At 50.5% G+C, this 27,346-nt stretch overlaps 1 protein-coding gene across 1 annotated transcript in view; it reads left to right on the plus strand.

Annotated features, from left to right (window-relative positions):
- The window catches only part of PLXNA2 (plexin A2), a 229,112-nt gene that overhangs the window by 153,016 nt on the left and 48,750 nt on the right, over nt 1-27,346 (plus strand). The window contains exons 9-12 of the mRNA XM_068986380.1: nt 1,605-1,719; nt 13,294-13,494; nt 15,238-15,334; nt 19,877-20,067. Coding sequence (XP_068842481.1) covers nt 1,605-1,719; nt 13,294-13,494; nt 15,238-15,334; nt 19,877-20,067 — 604 coding nt within the window. The remainder of the gene's footprint in view (nt 1-1,604; nt 1,720-13,293; nt 13,495-15,237; nt 15,335-19,876; nt 20,068-27,346) is intronic.

Raw genomic sequence — 27,346 nt, forward strand, 5'->3', positions numbered from 1 at the left:
TGCTTGTGAGAACGTCCTCATCTCCACAACACCCCAGTGTGATGTCACCGCTCTCAACCGTGGATTACCGTGGCAGTGGAGATGCTGTCACGGGCAGCAAGTTTTAGCAGAAAGAAAAGCAAGTATCTTTGACCTTTTATTGCCACGCAGTGTCTTATCTTATCCGTCCAGTTACAAATCACAGGATCGTGTTCAAGCCTCTCTTTTTACTATGGTAAACTAAGGCCCAAAGGGGATGGGTGCTCCATTGGAGGTCACCAAATTAGCAAGTGGACAAGGCTGTTCTCGAAAAACCCTGATCTCATCATCCTTGATCCATTTTTGTGATTTACTTGCTGAATCGTAAGATGTGAGGAGGACCCAATCCATCTGGCCTAAGTTCAGGAACGAAATAACTATGGACATATCTAGAAGGGGATGAAAATATCCGGCATGGGGAAGAAGCGTCGATGGGATATCGCGCCTGGTCCGCCGTGGTTTATAAGCCAATGGGCCCTGGATCAAGCCCCATCCGCCCAAATGCCGTTAGAGCCCCAGCAGGTGGCGCCAGTTTGCAGACCTGGCCATGTGCCTGCCAGGTGGGTCCAATGGTAACAAGGCTGGACTAGGGGATCTGGCAAGGACCGAGTAGGTCAGCTCCACCGGTCAAACCTATTTCCCTGACGGTGGTCTGACCGCACACAGGGAGCCTAGATGATACACAGAATGCAGGGGAAACCGGATGGAAAGAGGCGCTCTACCTGGCAAGAAGGGCAGGAGCCACACGCAGCTTGTCGCTCCCATGTCTGGCTACTTGTAGAGGGTGACAGAGTTATCAGCTGATACCATTCACTCCACTCAAACTCCAAAACACAGGTGATATGAACCACCTGTGAACACTCAAATATGCTTTAAGAGCTTGAAGTAACAGGTACGTTAAGGCCCTAAAAATAATACATTTAGCATTGTGTTTTTTAAAACCACGTCCTATACGTTATCTCGTTTGACACAAAACAACCCCGTGGAGTGGAGAGAAAAGTTTTAGTACAGACGGATGAAGAAATTCCGATTCAGCAGGTGAAGTGACTTACTCAGGGCAGCCCTGATGGCAGGGCCAGAGGCAAAACGGGAACCAGGTTGGCCCAGTTCCTATCGCTGCTCTCCTTGGGCCGTTCCCTCTTATAAGTGGTGCTAGGCTGGCAAATGTTTAGCTATCAGAAATCAGGGAGAAAAGCTTATTAGGTGGCATTTTCCAATTTCTGTGGCATAAATACTCCCTCTGTGGCTCGTTTCAAGCTGCTATCATGTCGATGACCCGCTTGCAACATTCCTGAAAATATGAATAATTGGCTGTCATGAGCGGAAACAGAGCAACTCTAGCACTCCACTGCTTTCAGAGACATTCCCACTCTGGACACGTTTCTCCCTCAATTTTCTGGTCCCCTGGTCCCCTGAGCATCTTAGAGGAAGAAGCCACAATTTTCAGGGCTGGGGATGCCCCCCAGCCCACCCCCCTGAGAGTGAGACCCGGGTGACAGACTTCCATCACGGCACGTGGGCTCCAAGGCCCCCTTCCCTTACCCGTGTGCTCTCCTCTTTGCTTCTTACTGTCTGCGTCTTTGCAGGTGCCTGTCCTGTGTCAACAGCGCCTTCCGCTGCCATTGGTGCAAATACCGAAACCTCTGTACTCATGACCCCACCACCTGCTCCTTCCAGGAGGGTCGGATCAACATTTCAGAGGTAAGCAGGGCTCCGCCTGGCACGGCAACATACCCAGTGAATCCGCGCAGACCTCCCTTTTCAGATGGCCAGTCCGACAGCTTGGCCATCTCCTTGCCCTGGTCCAGGTTGGCTTCTTCCAGAGAGGTTATTATAAAGCCAAAAAAAAAAAAAAAAAAAAAAAAAGGCAGCAAATACTCCTGAGAAGGAGACGTGTGCTGTATTTGCTAGATTCCAGGAACTGTATTCATTCAAAAGTACAAGGGGAGCTGAGAGCTGAGACTGAAAGCTCAGAGGAAACATATCCAACCACACAGGCTCCACGGTCTAGAAGAGTGTAGAGAATGGCATTTGTTCTCTGAGCTTTAAGCCCTCTGCTCGGCTGCAGACATAGTCTAGTTTAATAGCACATTCACTCTCGACCACTCTTCCATGCCAGCCTCTCTTCCTAGGCTAAAATTCAATGATTCTTTGACTCTTTTGTAGGACTGAGTAGGTGGCCTTAGAGAAGAGAGAGGCAGTCCGCTGGTGAAAAGAACCCAGGCTTGCTAAAAGTCACATTTTATGAGGACAGTTGATGTGCCATCCCTAAGACCGGTTCCACCTTTGTTATCAACACAGGGAGATAATAAGTTGCTTATCTTTCCAATAAATAATCCCACCCAGTGATGTTTCCTTGAGGTTCACTTTCTTACAAGCTCACAGCAGGCCTTAGGACAACGAAGCCTGCTAGGTCAATGTCCTTTTCTCATATCTAATGTTTTCCATGCCCCAGGGTGACCAGTAGTTGGGTTTGACCAACTGTAGAGACCTTACTTCTTCCCACAAACACACATGTGGGTGAATATACATCCCCATCTCGTTCTACCTTTTAGGAAATCCATAAATGTAAACAAGTGGCGTGTAGCTTGTACAAATATTGCTGTGACCTTCGTCTGTCTCCCTCTTACATTAGACTGAAGAAGTGAAGTCTCTCAGTCGCGTCCGACTCTTTGCGACCCCGTGGACTGTAGCCTCCCAGGCTCCTCTGTCCATGGGGTTTTCCAGGCAAGAATACTGGAGTGGGTTGCCATTTGACTACAACCTCCTTAAAGGCAGGAGTTACATCTTATCATTAAATCCTCAGGACCTTTTTCAGTGAAAGTCTGCAGCGTGCATGCATGAAAGCATAGAGGAATCAATGACCACTGTAACCAAACGTCATTGATAGGAAGTGTTCCTTGGAGCTCCTTGTCTAAGATTTCAAGAAAGTTTCTTGTCTCTCCTAATCAGGGTAGAAGTGACAATTACTTCCAAGAAAGAGCACCTTGATCGACATGATCATGTTGTACACTTAATTTTTTAAATTAGATGATAATTGCTTTTGTGTTGGTTTCTGCTGTAGAAGGGAGAAGGAAAGGGCAACCCACTCCAGTGTTCTTGCCTGGAGAATCCCAGGGATGGCGGAGCCTGGTGGGCTGCCATCTATGGGGTCGCACAGAGTTGGACACGACTGAAGTGACTTAGCAGCAGCAGCAGCTGCTGTAGAAGAATATGAATCAGCCATTCAGTTCAGTTCAGTTGCACAGTCGTTTCCAACTCTTTGAGACCCCATGGGCTGCGCACACCAGGCCTCCCTGTCCATCACCAACTCCTGGAGTTGACTCAAACTCATGAGCCATTGAGCCGGTGATGCCATCCACTCATCTCATCCTCTGTCATCCCCTTCTCCTCCTGCCTTCAATCCCAGCATCAGGGTCTTTTCAAATAAGTCAATTATTTGCATCAGGTGGCCAAAGTACTGGAGTTTCAGCTTCAGCACCAGTCCTAATGAATAGTAAGGACTGATTTCCTTTAAGATGGACTGGTTGGATCTCTTTGCTGTCCAAGGAATTCTCGAGAGTCTTCTCCAACACCATAGTTCAAAAGCATCAGTTCTTTGGCACTCAGCTTTCTTTATAGCCCAACTCTCACATCCCTACATGACTACTGGAAAAACCATAGCTTTGACTAGATGGACCTTTCTTGGCAAAGTAATGTCTTTGTTTTTAAACATGTTGTGTAGGTTGGTCATAACTTTCCTTCCAAGGAGCAAGCATCTTTTAATTTCATGGCTGCAGTCACCATCTGCAGTGATTTGGGAGCCCAAAAAAGTAAAGTCTGTCACTGTTTCCACTGTTTTGCTATCTATCTGCCATCAAGTGATGGGACCAGATGCCATGATCTTAGTTTTCTGAATGTTGAGATTTAAGCCAACTTTTTCACTCTCTTCTTTCACGTTCATTAAGAGGCTCTTTAGTTCTTCTTCACTTTCTGCCATAATAGTGTTGTCATCTGGATATCTGAGATTGATATTTCTCCCAGCAGTCTTGATTCCAGCTTGTGCTTCCTCCAGCCCAGCGTTTCCATGATGTACTCTGCATATATGTTTAATAAGCAGGGTGACAATATACAGCCTTGACGTCCTCCTTTTCCTATTTGGAACCAGTCTGTTGTTCCATGTCCAGTTCTAACTGTTGCTTCCTGACCTGTTAAGTGTCCCTATTCGCCTCCGCTTGAGGCTCCTTCCCACTCCACCCCCACTCAGCCCTCTAGGTATCACAGAGCACCAGGCTGAGCTCCCTGTATTATACAGCAACTTCCCACCAGCTGTCCGTTTTACACATGGCAGCGCAGATATTTTGGCGCTGCTCTCTCAGTTCGTCCCAGCCTCTCCTCCTCTTGATGTGTCCACAAGCCCCCGCTCTGTGTCTGTGCCTCTATCCCCGCCCTGCGGATAGGCTCATCAGGGTTAAATACCTCACGATTTTATTCGTCAATTGTTGTTTAGTCGCTAAGTCAGGCTGGACTGTTTTGCAGCCCCAGGTACTGTAACTCACCAGGCTCCTCTGTCCATGGGATTTCCCAGGAAAGAACACTGGAGTGGGTTGCCATTTCCTTCCCCAAGAAACCTTCCTGACCCAGGAATCAAACTCGTGTCTTCTATATTGGCAGGCAGGTTCTTCACCACTGAGCTACCTGGGAAGCCCAGTTATACTTCAATAAATCTAATTTTTTAAACTTTTAATTTAAGAAGAAAGTAAGCTTTGAAAGGTTTCCCAAACACACACACACGGCCTTGAATTCTTCTTAGCTTCTGAAACAATATGTGTTATATTCATGCTAGAAAAAAAATGAAATCTGCCTGTCTTGAAAGAAAGACACACAGATGGTGCCCACAGGCGGTATTTAAGGCAGACCCAACCGCAGGTGCCTCCGCGGGATGGAGCCAGTTATCTCGGGCCCCGAGAACCTTTCAGGGAGGCCTTTCCTCCAGCCAGTCGGGATGCTTTGAAGTGGCTGCCCAGAGAGCGCCACGCTGGTCTTAGTGGGCCTCGGAAATTAATCCCAGCCCCGGGATCCTGCAGGAGGCTGAGACCGCTTTTCAGGCCTGTCTTCTCACCCATAGTAAAGGACCCATGAGCCGAGGGTGCGGTGGGAGAGAGGGGGGACCCAGCCTGGGCATCCACAGAACAACGGCCAGGGGAGGCCGGACACCAGGGGCAGGGTGACGCTGAGGCCAAGGCTGGGCAGTGAAGGGTCTCAGACACTGACCTTCATACCACTTCTAATCTCCTAACTTAAGTTAGTAAGTGTTAGTCGCTCAGTCGCTCCCGACTCTGTGACCCCATAGACTGCAGCCCGCCAGGCTCCTCTGTCCATGGGATTCTCCAGGCAAGGATACTGGAGTGGGTTGCCATTTCCTCCTCCAGGGGCTCTTCCCAACCCAGGGATCGAACCCAGGTCTCCAGCACTGCAGGCAGATTCTTTACAGACTCAGCTACAAGGGGAGCCCTTAACCTCCTAACTTGGTTGATGAAATAAGTCGAGGAGGACGACAGAATGCTGAGAGAGAGGGAGAGGGAGAGAGACGGAGAGAGGGGATGACGGGGACGTCCGGATGAGAAGCCACTCCATTTTCTCCGGGCGGCGGGGCTCCTTCAGGCCCAGAGAAACACAGAGCCGAGCCTGACAGGACCTGCAAGCCACAGGAGCTCGGGCAGGAGGTGGAAGACCCAGCGAGACAGTAACTCTGCCCTGTGTGGGGCCAGGGGCCTGAGGCCCAGAGGGCTAGCTGGCATCATGCCGCCTCCCTCACATGCTCTAGAAGTCCCTGGAACACAGCTCCCTCTCGGGCACGGGTAACTCAAGAATTCCAGAGAGCCGGGCCTGGGGGAGGCAGTTGCCATCTGAAGTTAGGATTAAATTAATACCGAAAGAGCCCTGGGGGGAAAGCCAGAGGCTTCCCGGCTCCGTTTTCATTTCCTCTCCTTAATGTCTGCTCCTGGAGGTGAGAGAAATGCCTTAGTCTCATCGCTTCCTCCTCCTCACCCTGCTGACAGGCCCCAGGCCCCACCCTGGGGATGGGCCCTCTTGGAGGGGCGGCCTCGGGCCCCCCAGGCTCCTGACTTAGCTCAGGATGGGAAGCGGGAGGCAGGACCCTAGGAGATGGCAGGGCTGCAGCCCCTCACACATCACTTCCTAGCTGACAGCCCGCAGACCCTGCTGCTTGCTGTCCAAAGCTTGCTTTCGGGGGAAGCCCCGACCCAGAAAATGGGGGGAACCACAAAGGTGCATGTGTTCAGCTTGAGCGAGGTTCCTTTATTCGGTCGGGAGTCTTTCCTGGCATCCTCAGGTTCTTCTGGGAACTGGAGATCCCTTAGCTGTCCCTTTGGGGTTCCTAGAATATCTTTTATGCTTCCAGTAAGCCCCCTCCCCCCTGCCCCACTGCAGTTTGAACCAAAATTTTACATCTATCTACTTCTTAGAAACAATATATAACTGATTAGCTCCATTGATTTGTATAGCAAAGCTAAGACATAACGCATTTGCATTTCTCTGGCATGTGACAGCAGGGTGGGGGAGGGGAACCAGCCGCACCAGCATCACTCAGGAACTTGTTAGAAATTCAAATTCTTGGGCCCCATCCCAGAGTAAGCCGAAGATTGAGAACCACTGACATATGGCATCTCAATTGATTCTCACAACAGACCTGCAGTTTCACATAATTCATATTTGACAGATGTAGTAACCAAGATGCTAAAAATTTAGTTTTTTTTTTTTTTTTTTGCCTAAGGCTACAGAGAACTCAGGCATCCAAAAAGGCGGAGTACAGGATGCTTTCTCCAGAAAAGCAGGCCCAGTTCACGTGTCTGTTTCCATGGTCTCAGCTACACTTGCAGTCCTGATCTTAACCAGGCTCTGTGCTGTTGGTCATGAGGGTCCGGGGTGGGGAGAGCGTATGTGTGGTCCTCAGGCGCTCAGTCACGTCCAGCTCTTTGAGACCCCATGGACTGTAGCCCGCCAGGCTCCTCTGCCCATGGGATTCTCCAGGCAAGGATGCGGGAGTGGGTTGCCACGCCCTCCTCCAGGAGGTCTTCCGGGCCCAGGGATCCAAGCCGCATCTTTTCCATTTCCTGCGTTGGCAGGCGGGTTCTTTACCTCTAGTGCCATCTGGGAAGCCCCCCAGTGTGGAGGGACCCACACAAATCCATTCGCACAGATGGAGAAACTGCCCATGGAGGACAGGTCAGTAGTACCACGTCCAGACGCAAAGGTGGCCAGTACATGAGATACGTCTGCCCACTTCTTTCCAAAGGGCTGATGGACCGATGCTCCCAGGCCTAGTCCTGAAAACCAAGAACCTCTGTGCTAAGTGAAAGTGTTAGTCGCTCAGTCCGACTAACAACCCCGGAGACTGTCCGACTCTTTGCAACCCCATGGACTGTAGCCCTCCAGGCATCTCCATCCCTGGGACTTTCCAGGCAAGAATACTGGAGTGGACTGCCATCTCCTTCTCCAGGGGATCTTCCTGACTCAAGGATCGAACCTGGGTCTCCCGCATTGAGGGCAGACTCTTTTCTGTCTGAGCCACCAGGGAGGTCCCAAAGTGAATGAAATTCAAAATAAACATATTAGCAGTTAGCATTTGTTGAGAGTTTATTACATATGCAACATTATACATGTATATTTTTAACCTCAGTTGTAACTGTTCTGTGAAGTAAATTCAGTCCTAGATGAATAAACTGATGAGTTTAGACAGTTTTCCTATGATCCTCACATAAATGCAGAAATCATGATTCAGTGTTCCCAAGCTGGCACTGAATAAGTTCAAGTCCTCTGATCCTGCATTCACATGAGAAATATGCAGTGATGATATTAATATGGTTAATCCAATTTATTACCACTGACGACAGACCTTCATGTCCCTCTTGCCTGCAACCTAGAGTTGTCAAGTATAACTGGTCCCATTTTATAGATGCCTGTATGGTAAATCTGTTCAGTCATGTTTGACTCTTTGCAACCCTAGGAACTGTAGCCCACCAGGCTCCTCGGTCCATGGGATTCTCCAGGCAAGCATACTGGAGTGGGTTGCCATGCCGTCCTTCAGGGGATCTTCCCGACCCAGGGATCGAAATCCCATCTCTTAAGTCTCCAACATTGGCAGGCGGGCTCTTTACCACTAGCACCACCTTGGGAGCCCATTTTGTAGATGAGGAAGTTGAATTTCAATTGAGCCATCTCTTGAGTGCTTTTAAGTTCATGAGCCAGACCTTCCCCCCACTCAGAGCCCAGCCAGTCTCGGATGGGGTCCCAGAAATCTGGGCCCCCCTGGGCCAGGTTAAGCAGTGACACAGTGTTTGCAAGCGGGTGTGCGCCGGAGTATATATGGCTTTCAGCTTGAAAAGCTCATCTCCCACCATGGCTAAACCAGGCCTAGTGAGATGTAGATACATAAATATCTCCTTTACACCCTGTCCTGGGGGAAAGATAGAACCACATAAATCCGATTAGCTTACCCGGATGCGGGCTGCTCTCTCTTTGAAGTCCAATGGGTGAAGATAATGTCATTTGCACGTGGGAGCCGTCGTTTCCAAGGGCTGAAGGAAGGGTCCCCCGTGCTGAGAGCTGGTGAAGTACAGAACAGGGTGGACCATGTGGCCTGGAGGCTTGTCCATCAGGCTGCAGGGCCAGCGTCCTGCCCTCCCCCCTCACGTCTCGTCCTCCTCAGCCCACCCCTCCCCCAGGATGTCCCCAAACAGGGCATCTGCTCATCTTGATAGAAACTCAGCTTGCTGCTAAGGAGCGGGATCCTGCTGCCCACTGACCTAGAGGCAGAGGGAGGAGCAGAATGAACTACAGAGGTCACTCAGGAGACCGGGGGTCTGCAGGAGCAATGTCTTTCAGCAGCGTTCACAGCAGTCCTCACGCTCTGCATGAAGGGCGCAGCATGTGTCTATATGCAGGTGTGTGTGTGTGCTCCCAGGAGCAAACACGTTGGAAATGGCCTTTTATATTTGATGAAACCTATCACCTTCCATGGGCTTCCCTGGTGGCTCAGCTAGTAAAGAATCCACCTGCAATGCAGGAGACCCCGATTCAATTCCTGGGTCAGAAAGACTACCCTGGAGAAGAGAGAGGCTACCCACTGTAGCTTGCGCTTCCCTGGTAGCTCAGCTGGTAAAGAATCCACCTGTAATGCAGGAGACCCCGATTCAATTCCTGGGTCAGAGAGACTCCCCTGGAGAAGAGAGAGGCTACCCACTGCAGCTTGGGCTTCGCTGGTGGCTCAAACGGTAAAGAATCCACCCGCCATGCGGGAGACCCATTCCTGGGTCAGGAAGATTCCCTGGAGGACAGCATGGCAACTCACTCCTGTATTCTTGCCTGGAGAATCCCCGTGGGCAGAGGAGCCTGGCGGGCTACAGTCCATGGGGTCCCAAAGAGCCAGACCTGACCAAGCGACTAAGGCAGCGCAGCGCAGCATCACCTGTCACAAACCCCAGAGGAACTGGTGTTCCGACAGCGTGGCGCTGTTCCGGGCTGCCAGCTCTCCTGTACCTTCCACCCGCACCACCGCCTTTCCCACCCAAGACCCACTGCCGCCTCCAGACAGCCAGCAGAACCAGCTTATAACCCAAGGAGTCTGTGTATCCCCTGTTTCCTAGGAGAAGAGAGGACACCTGGGCACCAGCCACTTCTTTTCTTTGCCCTAGAGAATGCAAGGAAGGATGCGATTCTGTCTGGCCCAAGAGAAATAGCGAAAAAAAAAAAAAAAGCAAATCCTGAGATTCTTTTCTCCAGGGGCAATCTCAGAACCCTTTTTAGGCATTTGGAAGCCCCTAACCATCACCCTTCAGCTCAGTCCCAGAGAGTCTGAAACAGCAGACCACAGGAATTATTTTTAAATAAAATTTTAGAATCTCTTTTAAAAATGCATAAAAGTACTCGTAAAGTCTACTTATGATTCTTAAACTCTCAGGCTGAATCAGACAACCCAGCCCGAAAGATGAGGGTGTATGTGGGTATGTAGGTGTGTATTTTTGCATGTACACATGCATACATGTATTTTTTTCATGGTTGATAGGATTCTACAATCTTGTTCGCTAACCTAAGACATCATACTCCCTAAAGTACGTCTTAAAAACTCTGCTTGTGAAATTTGAATTTGTTCTCTGAGCTCATTAGAGGTGAAAAACAATGGGTCATCCTTTACAATATATCAACTAGTTCTGATTCTGAAAATCTGTTCTCTCCCTCTCTCTCTTACAGGTACACACACACACACACACGCACACACACCCCTCGCTGTACCATAGCCTTATTTCCAGTCTAAATTAAAATTCTGATTTATTAGACTCAATGAGGATTTTTAGCCACTAACAGGAAATAGTATCTCCTTTTCTATGGGATGCCTGGGTTTTCCTAAAGTGGTGTTCACTTTTTTTTTTTCTTGGCTATAAATATATGAAAGACTCTGTCAAGAGGGCCCTCGGGGAATGAAAGTAAAAGTGCAGCAAAGAGCAAGTTTATGAGTTGGCAGCTTGAGTGACTGGCTTCTAAACAGGGCCCCATCTGTTCTGGGGCTGCCTCCTGATTCTGTCTCCTGTGGAAACCAAGCTTGCCCATGCCCTCACAGGCAGTCACCTAGGGATGGCTCCATGACCCCAGAGGTTCTTCCAGACCCTCCTAGACGGGTTTCTGTGGCACACTTCTCCTGGATCCAGCTTTCCATAAATCCTTAGGATTCCTCCATAGATACGGACATACCAATTTAGCAAGTCTGTGACTCCAGAAACAGTGACCATTTCAAATCAATCCCAGTTTGGGGAATCAAACTCCCGCCCAAGTCTCTAGATGTCCGGAAGACAGGGATTTACCCTCATCTGTGAAGAATCTGGGAAGTTGGAGCCGAAAGGAAAGTTTGAGAAGTTTTGTGTCTGTTGCTTTACTTCCTTGATTTCCCCTTACCTTCCCACAAGCCATGAGCAGTTGTCCACTACATGTCAGGAATGGGGAAGCCTGGGGATACGGAGGTGAGTAAGATGCAGCCTAATCTTCAAGGCTCACAGGCCAGTGAGGAGGACAAGTCAACAGGAAGCTGCAACTGTGAGGGCTCAGTGCTGCTGGCGGAGGGCCCAGGGGAGGGGTGGGGAGCATCTGTGGCCTGCCAGCTAGGGCCAGGGCCAAGGGCTGCTTTACAAAGAAGGAGCTGCAGAGCTGAGTTTGAAGGCTCCGGTGCTCTTGCCTGGAAAATCCCATGGACGGAGGAGCCTGGTGGGCTGCAGTCCATGGGGTCACTATGAGTCGGACACGACTGAGTGACTTCACTTTGACTTTTCACTTTCATGCATTGGAGAAGGAAATGGCAACCCACTCCAGTGTTCTTGCCTGGAGAATCCCAGGGACGGGGGAGCCTGGTGGGCTGCTGTCTGTGGGGTCGCACAGAGTCGGACATGACTAAAGCAACTTAGCACCAGCAGCAGCAACTAAAGAGGGCTGAGTCAGGGGCCAGGAGGAAGATTAGGGGTGGACGGGGAGTGTTTCTGTAGAGAGAAAAGCATCTTCAAAGAACCAGAGGTTGATGAGTGAGGACGATGACTCTTCAGGTCTAATCTTAAATTCCTCTGTGGTATGGCTGGACCTTGATGCACAGGAATCTGAGTAATAGGGACGTGGGGGCCAGATGGTGAAGGACTTCCTTCTGAGGCCCACTGCTGAAGCCCACATTGAGCCAGAAGCCCCCGTCCCCCGCCCCCTACCCTCACCCAGCCACCACAGGCCATCCATCGTTCAACATTCTTGCCGTACCAACAGCTTCTTTCCTGGGATGCCTTGGGCCTTGGAGAAGGACCATTTATTGTTCTAGACTGTCCTACACCTTGATGCTTTTGAAATGTGGTGTTGGAGAAGATTCTTGAGAGTCCCTTGGACTGCAAGGAGGTCCAACCAGTCCATCTTAAAGGAAATCAGTCCTGAATATTTGCTGGAAGGACTGATGCTGAAGCTGAAACTCCAATACTTTGGTCACCTGATGCAAAGAACTGACTCATTGGAAAAGACCCTGATGCTGGGAAAGATTGAAGGCAGGAGGAGAAGGGGACGACAGAGGCAGAGATGGTTGGATGGCATCACTGACTCAATGGACGTGGGTTCAAGTAAGCTCCGGGAGTTGGTGATGGTCAGGGAGGCCTGGCGTGCTGCGGTCCATGGGGTAGCAAAGAGTCGGACACGACTGAGCAACTGAACCGCACTGTCCTACACCTTGAGGAAGTTCACCATCCTCCCCCCGCCCACCCCTACACTAAATGCCAGTAGCACCTTCTGCAGGAGAGCGACAGAACAACCCTACACCGTCCCTAAAGAACCACCACCACCACCATGGACCACAAGAGGACAAGGAAATAGGCGCCTCCTTCAAGACTTGCCCCAGCTGATCCTTGGAGACAGGACACAGCTGCACGTGAAGGAGGCTGCATGTCCTCACTGCCCCAGGCCACTGGGCAATGTCCTCCCAGAGAGGGAGAAAGTGGGCAGGGGGCTGGAGCTGTGGGGAGGTGGCCATCTGGCCTCTGGCGGAGAAACAGCCTCTGGAAGAAGAGCTGGGGGACATCACTCTCCTCCCCGCGTCCTGCCTCTCTCATGGTCCTTCCCGCAGCGCGGGCCCACCAGGACTTTCTTTTTTTTCTGTTTTGTTTTCCAAAGCAACATGGTCTTCACGCCGGGCCTGGTAATGAACTGAGATAAAAAGCCAGCGCAAGCGTTTAGAGCACTGACCGCTGAGGCAGGGGGGTGGGTGCAGTGGGGGCTTGATCCACCTCCTGGAAAGACTGCTCAGTCGGAGCTGGGAGCTGAGGCTGCTGATAACAGATGGCTTCGGGCACGGACGGTGCAAGTGGGTGGGGAGCTGGCACCCGGTGGGGAGAGGCAGCCGGCAGTGGGGGCATCCAGGCTGGGGACAGGCACAGGTGGAGTCTCGTTTAGCCTGTGTCTCAGGAGATAAAAATTCCGCAACCTGCCACAGCGAGGCTTGAAAATTTAATTCCTCAATGGTAACATGCACATCAGATTCAGGATGACTCGTGGGCTGGCGATGACAGTCTCAAAGCCCCGGAGCTAAGAGATAGATCTCACGTTCCCTGCTGACTCCACAATGAGAAGCGTCCTCGGGGGCAGCCCGCCTGGATGCAGGGGGGTCTGGCGCGGCATCGAAGGCCTATCCCTCCGCCCGGGCTTGGGGAGTAGGGAGGTGTGAGCCAGGACAGACCAGACGGAGGCCTTCTGCTTGCTCCCCAGGACTGCCCCCAGCTGGTCCCCACCGAGGAGATCCTGATACCTGTCGGGGAAGTGAAGCCAATCACCCTCAAGGCCCGAAACCTGCCCCAGCCTCAATCTGGCCAGCGGGGCTATGAATGCGTCCTCAACATCCAGGGGGCTGTCCACCGGGTCCCCGCCCTGCGCTTCAACAGCTCCAGCGTCCAGTGCCAGAACAGTTCGGTAAGAGGACCGGGGCCCAGGCTGGCCAGAGCCGGCCTTTCTGTCACACCTGAGCCAGGGCCTCAGCCTGGCCTCCCCCCAGCTTCTAGAACCTTCCACGTCCACAAGCAACCCATGTCTGCAGAGACAGAGGAGCGTATACAGACACCTGGGGTTCCTCAGAAGAGCAGGGCAGGTGTTGGAGGGAGTGGAGGGCGCAAGGACCCCCGTGGCTTAAGTTGAGAGCTTTGCGCCCTCTGAGTTGAAAAAGTACCTCTTAGCCTTTGGTGAAACTTTTTCAGCACCAGTCAGTGTGACCCCAGAGCCTGCCCCAGTTCGGGGAGTGGATGCAGGGAGGGTACCACATGGGAGGAAAGCTGCGGAAGGGACGGGGGGAGGTAGGAAGGCCGTGGGGAAGGGGGGAGGAGGAGGAGGACACAGTGAACCTCAAGAGCAGCGAGAGTTAAACCGATCCCGAATGCCAGACAGAGAGCCCCACGAGGTGTTTCATTATCCTGCTAGCCCAGTGAAGATCTTTTCATCTGCCAGCTCCCTGTCTCCGCCCGTGGGGGGTCAGCTGGGAGATGGGGGGGGGGGGTGCTGGTGACAAAGGTGCTGAGGGAAGGTAATTCGCCTGCGAGCGATAAAGAGAAGTCTTGGGCCTCTTATCAGGGAGCTGTCAGGTTCCCAGGTCACGGGCGCTTGATAGAATTTGTAATTGGTGGAAGACCGCCCAGCACCCGGGGAAGGTGGGAGATGAGAAAGCCGTGCAGCACGACAAAGGGAGGAAGGCGGCGGGAAGCCGGGGCCGGGGAGGGGGGCAGGCGGATGGCGACGGGCCCTGGGAGCCGCGTGGCCAGGCTGGGCAGCCCCCACGGCAGGGAGTCCCGGGGCGGTCTCCGCCGAGGCTCAGGGAGCTGGACCACCAGAGGGGCGGGTTCTGATGTGCCTGAAGGCTGAGAGTCCCAGGCAGAATCAACACCGGAGGAAGTCCACTCCCGACTGTGGCTTGGTAGCCTTCAGGGGTTGGGTTGCTCAGAGGTGTGCCCGCAAAGCTCTGGGCACTGTCCCTAGTGGACTGTTGACGGAAGTAAAGCTCACACGTGGAAAGAAAGGGCCCCTGCAGGGCCCGGCCGATCGACCACTGAGGCACTGCTGTTTGTTATGCACGTGCTGTGTCAGGGCTTTGCGGGGTGTCCAGAGCGGTGTGTGGACTTCCTAAAGAGACTTCCATGGGGAAAAACGCAGTGCAGATCCCAGGAAGTGCCGGGTTCAAGACCAAACACCAGGGGACAAGGAGCACGGGGTGGGCTGGTAGGGAGGGCAGAGAAGACCCCTGGGGGAAGGTGCGTCTGAGCCAGGCTAGAAGAGGCAAGAGGCTGGAGGCTGTCAGGAGAGGGGAGGCTTTCCTTGTGAGGGGCTTAAGAGAGTTTGCTCAGAGACAGGGGCTCCAGAGGTTTCTGGAGGAAAGCAGTGGAAGTGAAGTTTGGAGAACTAAGCCTGGATTGGATTATAGGAGGTTTTGAATGCCAGCAAAAGGATCTGAGCGGGGTCCTGTTGGCACCAGTGACTGGCAGTCGGAGGGAGGCACTGTAGGGATGATGTGAGCGGCGCCTGGGGCTCTCGTCTCTCCATCTGCTCCTCTCTCATCCCAGAAGGAACCCGGGCCCCTGGTTTGTTTCCTGGCCCCCTGGGATGCCAGCAGCATCCTGACCCCCAGGATAGAATTCCTCGTGAACGTGTGTCCCGCCCCTCTCCCCGCAGTACCAGTATGACGGCATGGACATCAGCAACCTGGCTGTGGATTTCGCCGTGGTGTGGAATGGCAATTTCATCATCGACAATCCTCAGGACCTGAAAGGTAGGCGGCTACTTCCGGGTCGAGTTTTGATCTTTTCGCGACCCCAGGAAAGACTGGGGCTGGAGGGATCAGAGCCTGCGTCCGCGGTGCCATGAGTGATACACTCCCCCTGTCCCCGGAACTCTTCAGAGGCACCTAAAGCAACATTTGGCGCATCAAAGGAGTGCTGTTGGGAACCCTGTTTTATTGCAACTAGAGCATCCGCCGGGCGGCTGCCGGCTCATCGCCTGTTCTTCTGCCTTCTGGAGACTTTGAAGTGACTGTGGAACCTGACCAGGAGAACAACGGGCAGGAACATCCTGCGGGTTTCCCTAGAAATGGAGATATTATTCCCAATGGCGTCCTGGTTCCCGTCTTTGGCCTTAGTCGCTGTATGAAGGCTTGTCAGTCTGCTCCCCCGGTCCTGAGGTGGGTGGGAGGGCCCAGCTTGCTGACTCCAGGGTGCGGCTGTTGTGGGAAACCTCGAGAAGGAGGTGGGCTGATGCGGGAGGGGGCGTTCCATGAGGTGGCCTCATTCTGGTCCTGCAGACCCACGTGGAGGTCCTCCTGGATGCCAGGACAGCTGCCCTCCATACAGCATTCCTTCCAGCTCTCCAGAGTGACTGAAGTGACTCCAGTTTGATGAGCACCCTGGCTAGGCACTCACTGAGTGATTTATTTAGGATTTTTTTTTCCCCCCTAATCATTGTAACCCTGAGGAGGATGCCCTAGCATTATCTTCATTTGATAAATAAGGGAATTGAGACCCAAAGAAGCTAAGAGAGGGACCAAGACTGCTGGCTTTGGCAACCTGGACACTAAAATTGGAACGAGGCAGAGAGCAGCCTGACCCTTGTACAAAGCGAAGCAAGCTCACGAAGTGTTCCGTGTTTTTAAGACAAAAACTGTGTAGGATAACTTATATGTGGAATCTGAGTGGGGAGGAGAAAAGTCCCAACTCATCAGAAACAGAATAGAAAAGTGGTCGGGGGGTTGGAGAAATAGGGAGAAGTTGGTAAAAGGGTACAAACTTCCAGCCCTAAGATGAAGAAGAATCTAATTATAGTGTGGCGACTATGATTGATATCACTGTGTTATGGAGCTGGAGTTTGCTAAGAGAGCAGACCTTAAATGTTCTTAACATTTGTGTGTTCTTAACATCTATTAATTAACTAGTTGGGAGGAATCTTTTCACTCTGTAGTATATCAAATTATCACTTTAACTATTATACAATTTTTTTGTCAGTTACACCTCAATGAAGTTGAAAAAAGAAAGAAATGGACCAAGAGTCAAATAATAAGAGCCAGGATTTGAACCCAGACAGTCACATTTTGGAGCTCAACCAAGTCACTGTCCTTCCTCCCATGGCTCAGGCCACTGTGAGATGTGAAACTTCCTCCCCCAGAACCCTGTCCCCTGACCCGGGCCATGAGCCACATGTCGCGTTTCAATTAGCTAGGGTTTTCACAAGCCTGTCCTTCAGGCTGAGGTCACCCCAGGGGCACAGAGAGAGGGACCAAGGCCCCAGGAGGACCTGCAAGCGCTTCGGCTTCTCCTCCAGACGCTGCCATCCCTGTGCTGGATGCTGCCATCAAAATCAGAGCTCAGGCTGCGGGATTCTTCTGTTTCTCCTCATGGAGTGAAGTCGCTCAGTCGTGTCCGACTCTTGGCGACCCCATGGACTGTAGCCTGCCACGCTCCTCCGTCCATGGGATTTTCCAGGCAAGAGTACTGGAGTGGGTTGCCTTTCAAATTTTCTCAGTGCTAGGAGATAGACATTTCGCCTGCTGAGAATCTGGGCTTAGTTCCCGGAGGTTGCCTTTGCACCTGGAGTTTTAGAGAAAAAAAAGTGGCCACATCCAAGCTGTTGCATCAGAATCCTCCCTTTTGGCACCCAACAACTTTTAAGCAGCTCCTTGAAGGCATGGGTGTCTTCACACTCACTTCCCACCCAGAGCCTCTCTGTCCCTGGAAGCTAAAGCCTCTCTGTCCCTGGAAGCTAAAGCCTCTCTGTCCCTGGAAGCTAATGCATTCTGTTGAGTGGACAAAGTCATGGTGCAAAGGACTAGGATTCCATAATCCCGCAAACTGGGGTTCGAATCCTGCCTCTTTCACTGATAGCTAGATGAACTCACACTAATTACTGCTCCTCTGCATGTCCCAAGTTCTCTACCTGGGCAGTGGGGGGCCATCGTGAGGCTCAAATGAGGAATTAGGTGTGGACCATTCATGCATGTTAATAAATGCAGTGTGGACCTATTCATTTTAAGATTCCCATTTCCTGCTCTATATCATAAGAAACCATAGGATCAGGATGTTTCAATGTAGTCTCTGTAGCTGAGATTGAGGAATGCTTGGCAGAGCAGAGGAAAAGGATGAAAATAAAAGGGAAGAATAAACCCATGAAAGAATAAAAAATGCCCCTCTCTTCGGACCTGTCCCTGGCCTCCAGACGCACACTGCCCAGGGGCCTGCAAGCTCATGTGTGCTTGACCAGAACTGAGAAAGGGCTTTCCCAGTATCCTACTTCTAGAGAACTCCTCCTGGGACTCCAAATTCAAAACACCAGCTTACAACAACCGAGCCTCGGGCTCACAAAACAGTTCTGCCACTGGCCTGTCTAGGGCTTCTACGTCAGGAAGAGACAAAACCGAAAGCATATGCAGACTCCAGAAGTAGCCAGTTTGTCCTCTTTCAGGACGTTCTCTCCATCCACAAGACTGCGTCAACCCTCCTTCCTTATGAGCTAGCTCTGTCCCCACGCCGCTGGGCACGTGGCCTTTCTTGAAAGCCCAGGTGGCATCTCTCTCAGACCCACCAGGTGCCCTGTGTGCGCCTCTCCTCTCGGGACCTGCGTTCTAGAAGCGCAGCAAATGTTTTCCAGCTTGGGGCACTGACCTTTAAACTCTGAGAGTCCCTACCTCTCTCTTTGAGCTCTCTTTGAGCTTCATTTTTGCCTGAAATGGAGAAATCAGTCCTGACCTCTTTCAACGAGTCCATATGTGCCAGGAATAGAGGCATCAGTGTAAGCATGTGGCTTGAGTTGAAAGAAAAGATAATAAGCAGGTATAGAACATAGGCTATGTTGCACACACTGTGTTCATCACTGAATATCCCACATCTCACTCAAACCTCACGAAAAACAATGATTATTGTGTGGATCACAACAAACTGTGGAAAATTTTTAAAGAGAAGAGAATTCCAGACCACCTCACCTGCCTCCTGAGAAATCTGTATCCAGGTCAAAAAGCAACAGTTAGAACTGGACATGGAACAACAGACTGGTTCCAAATAGGAAAAGGAGTACGTCAAGGCTGTATATTGTCACCCTGCTTATTTAACTTATATGTAGAGTACATCATGAGAAATGCTGGGTTGGATGAAGCACAAGCTGGAATCAAGATTCCCAGGAGAAATATCCATAACCTCAGATATTCAGATGACACCACACTTAAGGCAGAGAGAAAAGAACTAAAGAGCCTCTGGATGAAAGTGAAAGAGGAGAGTGAAAAAGTTGGCTTAAAACTCAACATTTCAGAAAACAAAGATCGTGGCATCTGGTCCCATCACTTCTTGGAAAATAGATGGGGAAACAGTGGAAACAGTGACAGACTTTATTTTGGGGGCCTCCAAAATCACTGCAGATGGTGACTGCAGCCTTGAAATTAAAAGACGCCTGCTCCTTGGAAGAAAAGTTATGACCAACATAGACAGCATATTAAAAAGGAGAGACATTACTTTGCCAACAAAGGTCTGTGTAGTCAAGGCTATGGTTTTTCCAGTGGTCATGTATGGATGTGAGAGTTGGACTATAAAGAAAGCTGAGTGCTGAAGAATTGAGGCTTTTGAACTGTGGTGTTAGTCAGTTAGTCTTCTTCTTTGGAGAAGACTCTTGGGAGTTCCTTGGACTGCAAGGAGATCCAACCAGTCCATCCTAAAGGAAATCAGTCCTGAATATTCATTGGAAGGACTGATGCTTAAGCTGAAACTCCAATACTTTGGCCACCTGATGCAAGAAACTGATTTATTTGAAAAGACCCTGATGCTGGGAAAGATTGAAGGCAGGAGGAGAAGGGGATGACAGAGGCTGAGGTGGTTGGATGGCATCATCGACTCAACAGACATGAGTTTGAGTAAACTCCGGGAGTTGGTGATGGATCGGGAGGCCTGGTATGTTGTAGTCCATGGGGTCTCAAAGAGTCAGGCACAACTGAGCGACTGAACTGAAGTGACTAACTGATCCCCGTGTTACAGACTAGATACTCAAAGAATTTAAATTCTTTGTTACATCACTAGGAAGTGCTGAAGCTCCAAGGAAAGCCCTGATCCAATTTAATCTAGAGCCAGAATTCTTAAATAATAATATTTTATGTCGTGCCCTTTAAACGACTGCTAAGAGTCTCAATTTATTATTAATTCCCCGTCAATTATTCTTTGCAAGGATAATGACAGTCGGTGTTATCCATGGACGGGGCGGTTTCTATCACGCTCGCAAGCAGAGGGTAAGCAGTGAGGAGTCCTCTGCAGCTCCCTGTGTGACCGCCCCGTCCCTCTCTCTGCAGTCCACCTCTACAAGTGTGCAGCCCAGCGGGAGAGCTGTGGCCTCTGCCTCAAGGCCGACCGGAAGTTTGAGTGTGGCTGGTGCAGCGGCGAGCGCAGATGCACCCTCCAGCAGCACTGCGGCAGCTCCTCCAGCCCCTGGCTCGACTGGTCCAGCCACAACGTCAAGTGCTCCAACCCCCAGATCACCGAGGTAAGCCCCCCACGTTCCCAGAGTGGGACGGGATGGCCGGGAGCTGACTGCCCCAGGGCGCTGGGAACTGAGCCTTTATGGAAGAACGCTTGATGTAAAGCGAGGTTAATGCGAGGGCAGGTAACGCCTCTCATGGTGTCCCGATGGCCCGAGTCCAGGCATAAGCAACAAGCATGTGAGAGTGTGTCCTCATGCACATGCACAGCCATGCGTGTGCCTCGGTGTGCATGTGTGTACCAAGGAGGCAGAGCCAGCCCAGCCTGCCTGCCAGGCCAGCTTTGCCAGGTAGGGACGAGAAATTGGCTGGATGGTGGGTGAACATTTCAGAAAAAACGGGCTCCGCTTTTCTCAGCAGAAATGTGATGTCAGGGGCTGCAATTAGCTCAGAGTTGCAAAGTTGAAAAGGGAAGGAGAAAGCGAAGGCAGGCACTGCATGAGCCACCGTACCATTCCCCGGGCTTCCTTTCTGTCCCAATTCGTTTGTGCATTTTAATGGAAAGAAATAGGTGACTAATTATCCTGCGGAGGGAAAACATGATGTTTCCTGAATGGTCAGTTGCAAGGGAAGGTGAAGAGATAATGTGAATGAATACGCAGCTGCTTGGGGTTTGAATGGCCGGGAGAGGAATAGTTGCGTCTAACTGTGGTTGCCTTGGGAGCCCATCACTCTTTACTGCTCCCTACTCACCGACTGTCGCCTGCACTTTGAAACCAATTACACATTCCTTATGATGACTAGGAGTGTCAGCCGGGGCAGGTGCTGCTCTGATTTGAAGTCTAATAAAGCAGGAGCAGGAGTTCTCTGCTGGTCCAGTGGGTTATATTCGGGCTTCCACTGCCATGGACCGGGTTCTAGTTCCCCCACCAGGGAACTAAGGTCCCACAAGCCATGCAGTTTGGCAAAAAATTTTTTAAAAAGAAAAGAAAAAAGAAAGCAGGAGCGGCTGCTCCTCTGCTGCTTCTTCCCTGAGCAGCTGCATTTTCCCTTTTCCTGCCTCATTTTCCCATTACTGGCCAAAGCAAGCCAAGTCTGGCTCTCGCCTGTGTCACCGAGTATTGGGAAACTAATGGAACATCCCTGCGACCATTTTGCAGCTTCAGATCAGTTAAAAAAAAAAAGAAGCAAGAAGAAGCCTCAAGATTAAATGAGTATTGTTAACCTACCATGAGATATTCAAAGAGGGAGCAAATATGTGTTTGGTGTGCTTGGCACTGTCTCATTTAGCCCTCATAAACTCCATGAGAAGCCAAAATTCTCACCTCCATTTTACAGAGGAAGAAAACGAGGCTCTGAGTGATGGAATTGTCCAAGTTCACAATGGCAGAGCTTACATTTCAGCTCAGATATATTTAATTGTAAGAACATTTTGAAAGTGTCTATGATTTGCCCAAGTAATATTAAACAAGAAGTGGGCTTCAACTGAGGGTCTAGGTCCGGGCAGCCGAAGAGTGTGGTTAGCAAGATGAACAAAGATGCGCAGTAGAAAGCATGGATTAACCAAAAGTTGATAGAAACTGGAGAAAGAGAACTCCTCAAAGGGTTGCTGAGAGCTAAGTTAATTGAATGGGGCTGGAAGGATCAGCGGAAGGCACACTGTAAAGATCATGACTTTAAATGATATGATTTGCTTTTTGCTTTTGCACTAGAGGTAATTAAAGAAAAAAGACTATAGCATGTTACTGTGGGTGACTTGGTGGCTGAAAGCACACCAAAAGGCAGAGTCCTGGTACCTGACAGTAAAAAGAACATTCCTTGCTCAGCGTGCCAGCCTTTAAGAGAGAATGAGATTATGTTGTTTGAGGGTTTTATTTCTGGAAGTAAAACCTGCCGTAAATTAGGAATCGATCTCCCAAAATAAAATCCTTTTTTGTATGATTGTAAAGTAAAAAAGAAGTGGGCTTCCCCATCCCTCACATCCAGCCTTCCTAGTGGGTACAGACCGGATGCCGTGCATACACAGGTCTGTGAATCCCAGGGACAGCGAGGTGCTGGAGGAGCATGTGTCCCTCCATCCGGGTTCTCATCCATCCCTGTAGGAAGGTGCTGTGAGAGTGTGGACACTGCCCTTCAAAGACCAGGCTTCTATGATCCCGTCCTTCTCTTGGCCATGCCCGCTGGCAGTGCCTACTGACTCTCTCCTGTGCCCTCATCTCATCGGCAAAGTGCTCGCCGGGACTGCTGGTGGCACCCCGGCCTCTGCCCCCAGACGGCTAGCTCCCTGAGCCGCTCAGGGCTCCGTGCCTTCTCCCTGATTCTAGTGATTTCCAGCAGCGGCTGCCCTGAGAACTTGCTCCGTTCTGTAATTCTTGCTGTGGCTGTGATTCGTCTCTCTGCTTCTGCACCTGCGGTCCAGGGGCGCTTGGATCAGACAGGGGACCAGTTTCCATCAGCCTCTCTCACCCTTGCCAACCCTGACTGCTGCCCCAGCCCCGCCCAAAGGCGGGCTTCTCAGGAGAAACCTCTGCCCCCAGGCCCCTGCTCACTGACCGGGGAACTGACAGGCTGCTCCGTTCCCTGGGACACCCAGGCTATGCGATGCTAATTAACCCCCTGAGGTAATTAGGTGGTAATTGATTTTCCCAGTGAATGCAGCAGCAGGAAGTGGAGGCCCTGAGCAGTGGGGTCTCTCCCATTGGTATTTTTCAAGTAGAGGCTGTGGACAAAGAAAGAACATCAGGGGAGAGAGACAAGCCCACACGGTGTCTCCAGCCACTCCAGGGACGGCAGGCACTCCGGACAGGACACGTGGGTGGGAGAAGCTGGAGCAGGAACATTCTACCCGCGTTCAGCCTGCACCCCCTACCCCCAACCAAGCCTCCTCTCCTTACAAAAGCCATTTTTTACTTTTTAAACTTGGCATGTTTGAGATAATTGCAGACTGATAAAAAGGTGCAAAAATAGTACAAAGAACTTTCATATACCCTTCACCCAGATTCTCCAAAATTAGCATCTTATATAACCACAGTACAATGATCAGAATCAGGAAATTAACTGATGGAATAACGCTGTCCAATATACATGTCTTCTTCACATTTCCCAGTCGTCCCGCTGATGTCCTTTTTCTGGTCCAGACTCCAGTCCAGACCACGTGCGGCATTCGTCATCACGACTCCTCAGTGCCCGAATCCCCGGTCTTTGTCTTTCACGACCATTATTTTGTAGAATGTCTTTCAATCAGGATTTGTCTGATGGTTTTCTCACGATTAAATTCAAGTGACATATATATGTTTAGCAAGGAACAGTAAAACAACTAGTTTGCACGCATTAGCCGACCTGATTTAGCCCCAGTGGCCAAATCTGGGGCAATGTGAGCAAGAAAATAAATAATCATCCTAATGTACTCGATGCGAGAAAATAATATAAGAATGTGTGGTCCTTATTGATATAAGTAAACAATGTGGGAGAGAGGAAGCTCCTCTTTATACTAGAATTCCAAGTCCTAAAAATAGAAGGACTTAGGGAAACAAATATCACCACTTAGTAAAGTTCACAGTAATCTTTGTTTCAGGCAGCAATGTCCAAAGAAGGCTAAAATTAGCAAATGAAAGAACGGTGAGAAATGGGATACTAACAGAGCCTCAGGCTCTCTCCCCACACGACCTGGGGTCATTACAACAAGAATGGTATAGAGTACTTTCGTATACACTTTACTGTGAAGAAGCCTGGTGGACAGTGGTTAAGGGCTTAAGGTATCTTAACCAAGTGATCAGTTAGCATCACCAGTAATCAGGAGAATTAACCTCTGTACCATGAGCTGAGAAGAGCACGACCTCATTTCAGCGGCATCTGTTCCCAAGAACGTGTGATTTGTTAAAAGTGACTTTTAAGAAGAGTCAACTCATTTCCTTTACCTCAGCTTTCTTGGCTAATTCCTTGACGTTGGCCTAGCTCTTTTTTTCTTTTTTTAACAATCAGAATTCTATGAGCTCTGTGCTCTTTTTTAGATACCTCCCTCTTGTCTCTGACCGTCTCTTATCTTCAAAAATGTATAGCCCCTCAGGATGTGCCCACGCGTAAACAGGTGCCATTGACCACAAAGATCCTTCCTGAGGGAGGAGAGAAGATTCTCTGATGGCCCACGGTGGTTCCTGGGAGCAGCAGAATGTCCACTGCTGGAAACCAGTGGGGACTGGAATGGGGCTGTCTTGCTTGCGGGGGCAGGGCAACCAGTGAGCTGACCTCAAAGGAATTCTACTTTAGGAAAAGGAGTGAGCTGAAGCTTAGTTGGATGAACAGCTGTGTTCTGCCTTAACCCCTCCTAACCCAGCTGTCTCCATGGCAACCAAGCCCTCCCCTAGAGAGCCATCTCCTGTCCTGTGGCAGCTCCATGTAGGACACGTCTTCCAGCCGATTGAATTTCCCAGTTTGCCTCGACTTCAGGTTAGGACCCCCTCAGGACTCACCGTCTGCTCCCTTTCAGCCAGCCCTTGGTGTAATAATGACGCTGTCCCCGGCGGGAGGCATCCCAGGCTGTCCCCACTCCAGCTGTCATCCCGGGCGTCTGCACACGTGTCACCTGTTCAGGCCCCAGAACAGGAGATGACGCGCGGAGGCTTGGAAAGCACGCTTCTGTTCTTCCCCAGCGTGTGCCTCAGGGACCTGCCAGGACATCACCGTAGAGGATGTTAGGAGCCGTCCCCTAGAGAGAAAGCAAAGCCCAGAGAAACTGAGTGGGCAGCGCTCAGCAGAAACGGCCAGTGGAAGAGGTTCTTGGGAGAGAACTTCGGGAAGGGCCAGGAGGCGTCGGAGCACCTGTGAGAGAGGCCTCCACTCCAAGCGAGCGCGTGGGTCTCTTAGGGCTGCAGGGATCAGACTCCGCTGGGGACCTTAAGAAAAAACAGAAATTTGCTTTCTCAGTTCTGGAGGCCAGAAGGCTGACATCCGGCTCTCAGTGGGTTGGTTCATGCTGTGAGGGCTGCGAGGAGAATATGTTCGAGCCTTTCTCTTGGTTGCTGGTGGTTTGGGGCAGTACTTGGCATTCCTTGGCCTGTGGAAGCAGCTCCCTGACCTCAGCCTTCATATCACCAAGGTGTACTCCCTGTGTGCATGTCTGACTCCAATTTTTTAAAATAAGCATCCCAGTCATATTTGATTAGGGCCCACACTGATGACCTCATTTTTAATGTGATTATCTCTGTAAAGACCCTATCTCCAAATAAGGTCTTATTCTGAGGTGATGGGAGTTAGAGATTCAACATGTGAATTTGTGGGGGATAAAATTCAACACAGATGCCCACAACGGAATATTCTAAGCAAAAAGAGGAGATGCCGTGGTTCTAAGGAATTTATTCAGGCATGATAAGGTTAGAAGTTATCACGTGGATAAATTAGTCCTGAGTCGGGTGGCCAGGCGATGCAGCCAGCCTGTCCCTGAACATTGGCCACCTGGAAGAGGCTGGAACCTGCTTGCCCTGCAGGCTGCTCGACTTCTCCCAAAGGGCTTCAGACAGAGATTTGTAATTTGTAACCCTTTGCAGCTGTCTGCTATTAGGAAAGAGGACTGCAGCAGGGACCTAGAGCTCCACACCTAACAAGAACACCAGTCAGGCCAAGGACCTGAACAGATGAGTCACACTCGTAGTTCCGGGAGTCTTACGAATAATAGCTTTTCTTTAACAAGACACTACTATGTGCCAGAACCCCTAGATTCCGCATACCTGCTCCTTCTTATGACAGTCCTGCAAGATGACTGTCATCTCCGTTTAAGAGCCAAGGAAACAGTGCTTAGGGGAGTAAATAATTTGCCCAAAGTCACACATCTGGTTAGTGGCAAGACAAATTCACTAGTGCTTCTTGACTCCAGAGTGCACTTGCCCCACCTTTTGATGCTCCTTCTCTTGGCCAGAGGGATAAAGAAGTATTCCCTGGCTGTGCACTTTCCCACTTCACCCCACCCCCAAAACATCTGAGCCCAGGATCCGAGTCCCGTTGGTCAGTGTCAGGAAATACAGACAAACTGGAGACATTGCCTACTCTTTTAAGTCTTAAAATAACCCTTCCCTGTCTTCCTAAAGATAATTAAGTCCACACTTATTTCTATCAGTCGGGGAGAAAAATGGTGGAACATCTGGGGGCACTTTTAAGTGTAAGGCGATCACTTCCTGTATATCCAGGGGAGGTGTTACTTTAATTGCATGTGGTCCTTAAAGCTATCGGACTGTTCGATTGGTTTCTGGTCGCATCTATGAATGGGATGATGGTCATAGTGAAAGTTGCTCTCACAAGCATCTCAGTTGATGGGAAAGCGCAAAGGCTGGGGCCCAGGCAGTTCATGTCTGCAGGTGAGAATGGAGATTGAGGTGAAATAAAGGCGAAGCGGGCTTGGGATGCAAGGGACAAATCCCCGGTGCTGGAGTCCTCAGCGCATGATCAGGAGCCTACACCATTTGGGTACCAGGAGACACTCCTGTGTGCCTCTGAAGTCCCCTGCCATGCTGTCCGGTAAGGTCACACTGATGCCAGATCCTAGGAGAACTGGTTTTGCAGTGGTCTCTCCATTAACCACTTTGTAGCTTTTCCCTATAAAGTTGTCAACTTCAGTAACTCCCCACGCCTCACTAGCCCCCCGTTTGGGAATATACATTCTGTTTAACATTATCTTAGGTACATGTAACCGGGAAAGAAAACCAGTTGTAGAAAACTGCCAACACTGCCCTCCAAAACCAGGCATAAATAATTCTCGATGCGCTAGAAGTTTGAGATGATCCATTGATCTTGATTCCTCCCGCTCCGCTCTCTGTTTGCCCTAATATTTTAAAGCAGATCTTTTCCCTAGATTCTCTCAGTTGTAAATGCTTGTGTGAAACTGTGTGGCAAGGTGGATACTTGGAACTATTTATCTATAAGGCTACAGCGAGTTTCCGTGGGAAAAGACAAGAGCCACCTGCCCAGGGCGAGAGTGACTCGCTGCAAAGTTCCCAACAAATAAATAAATAAGTCAGCCAGCTTTCCTGAGAAACAAGTCGGCCCTCTGATCTCCCATTCATTTATTTGCAGGCCTCATTAATATAACATCACTGCAACAAACAGCTAACGGGGGATGGTGTCAGGATGAATAATGGAGTTACTCTGCTGAGATAACAATTAGGTTTTGAATGTACTATCAGCTAAGAGCCGGCAAGGATTCTTGCCGCGTAGAGAGCTGCTATGGATGCCTGCAGAGCTCTTAGACTGGGCTCTGCCATGAAGAGTGTGCTCACGCCTGCTCGAGCACACACATGCCCACGTCCACATCCACACAGACACGCAAAGGTGGAAAAGGACGTGACAGTCTGCTAT

Source organism: Capricornis sumatraensis, chromosome 14 (assembly GCF_032405125.1).
Source record: "Capricornis sumatraensis isolate serow.1 chromosome 14, serow.2, whole genome shotgun sequence".
NCBI classification, from domain to species: Eukaryota; Metazoa; Chordata; class Mammalia; order Artiodactyla; family Bovidae; genus Capricornis; species Capricornis sumatraensis.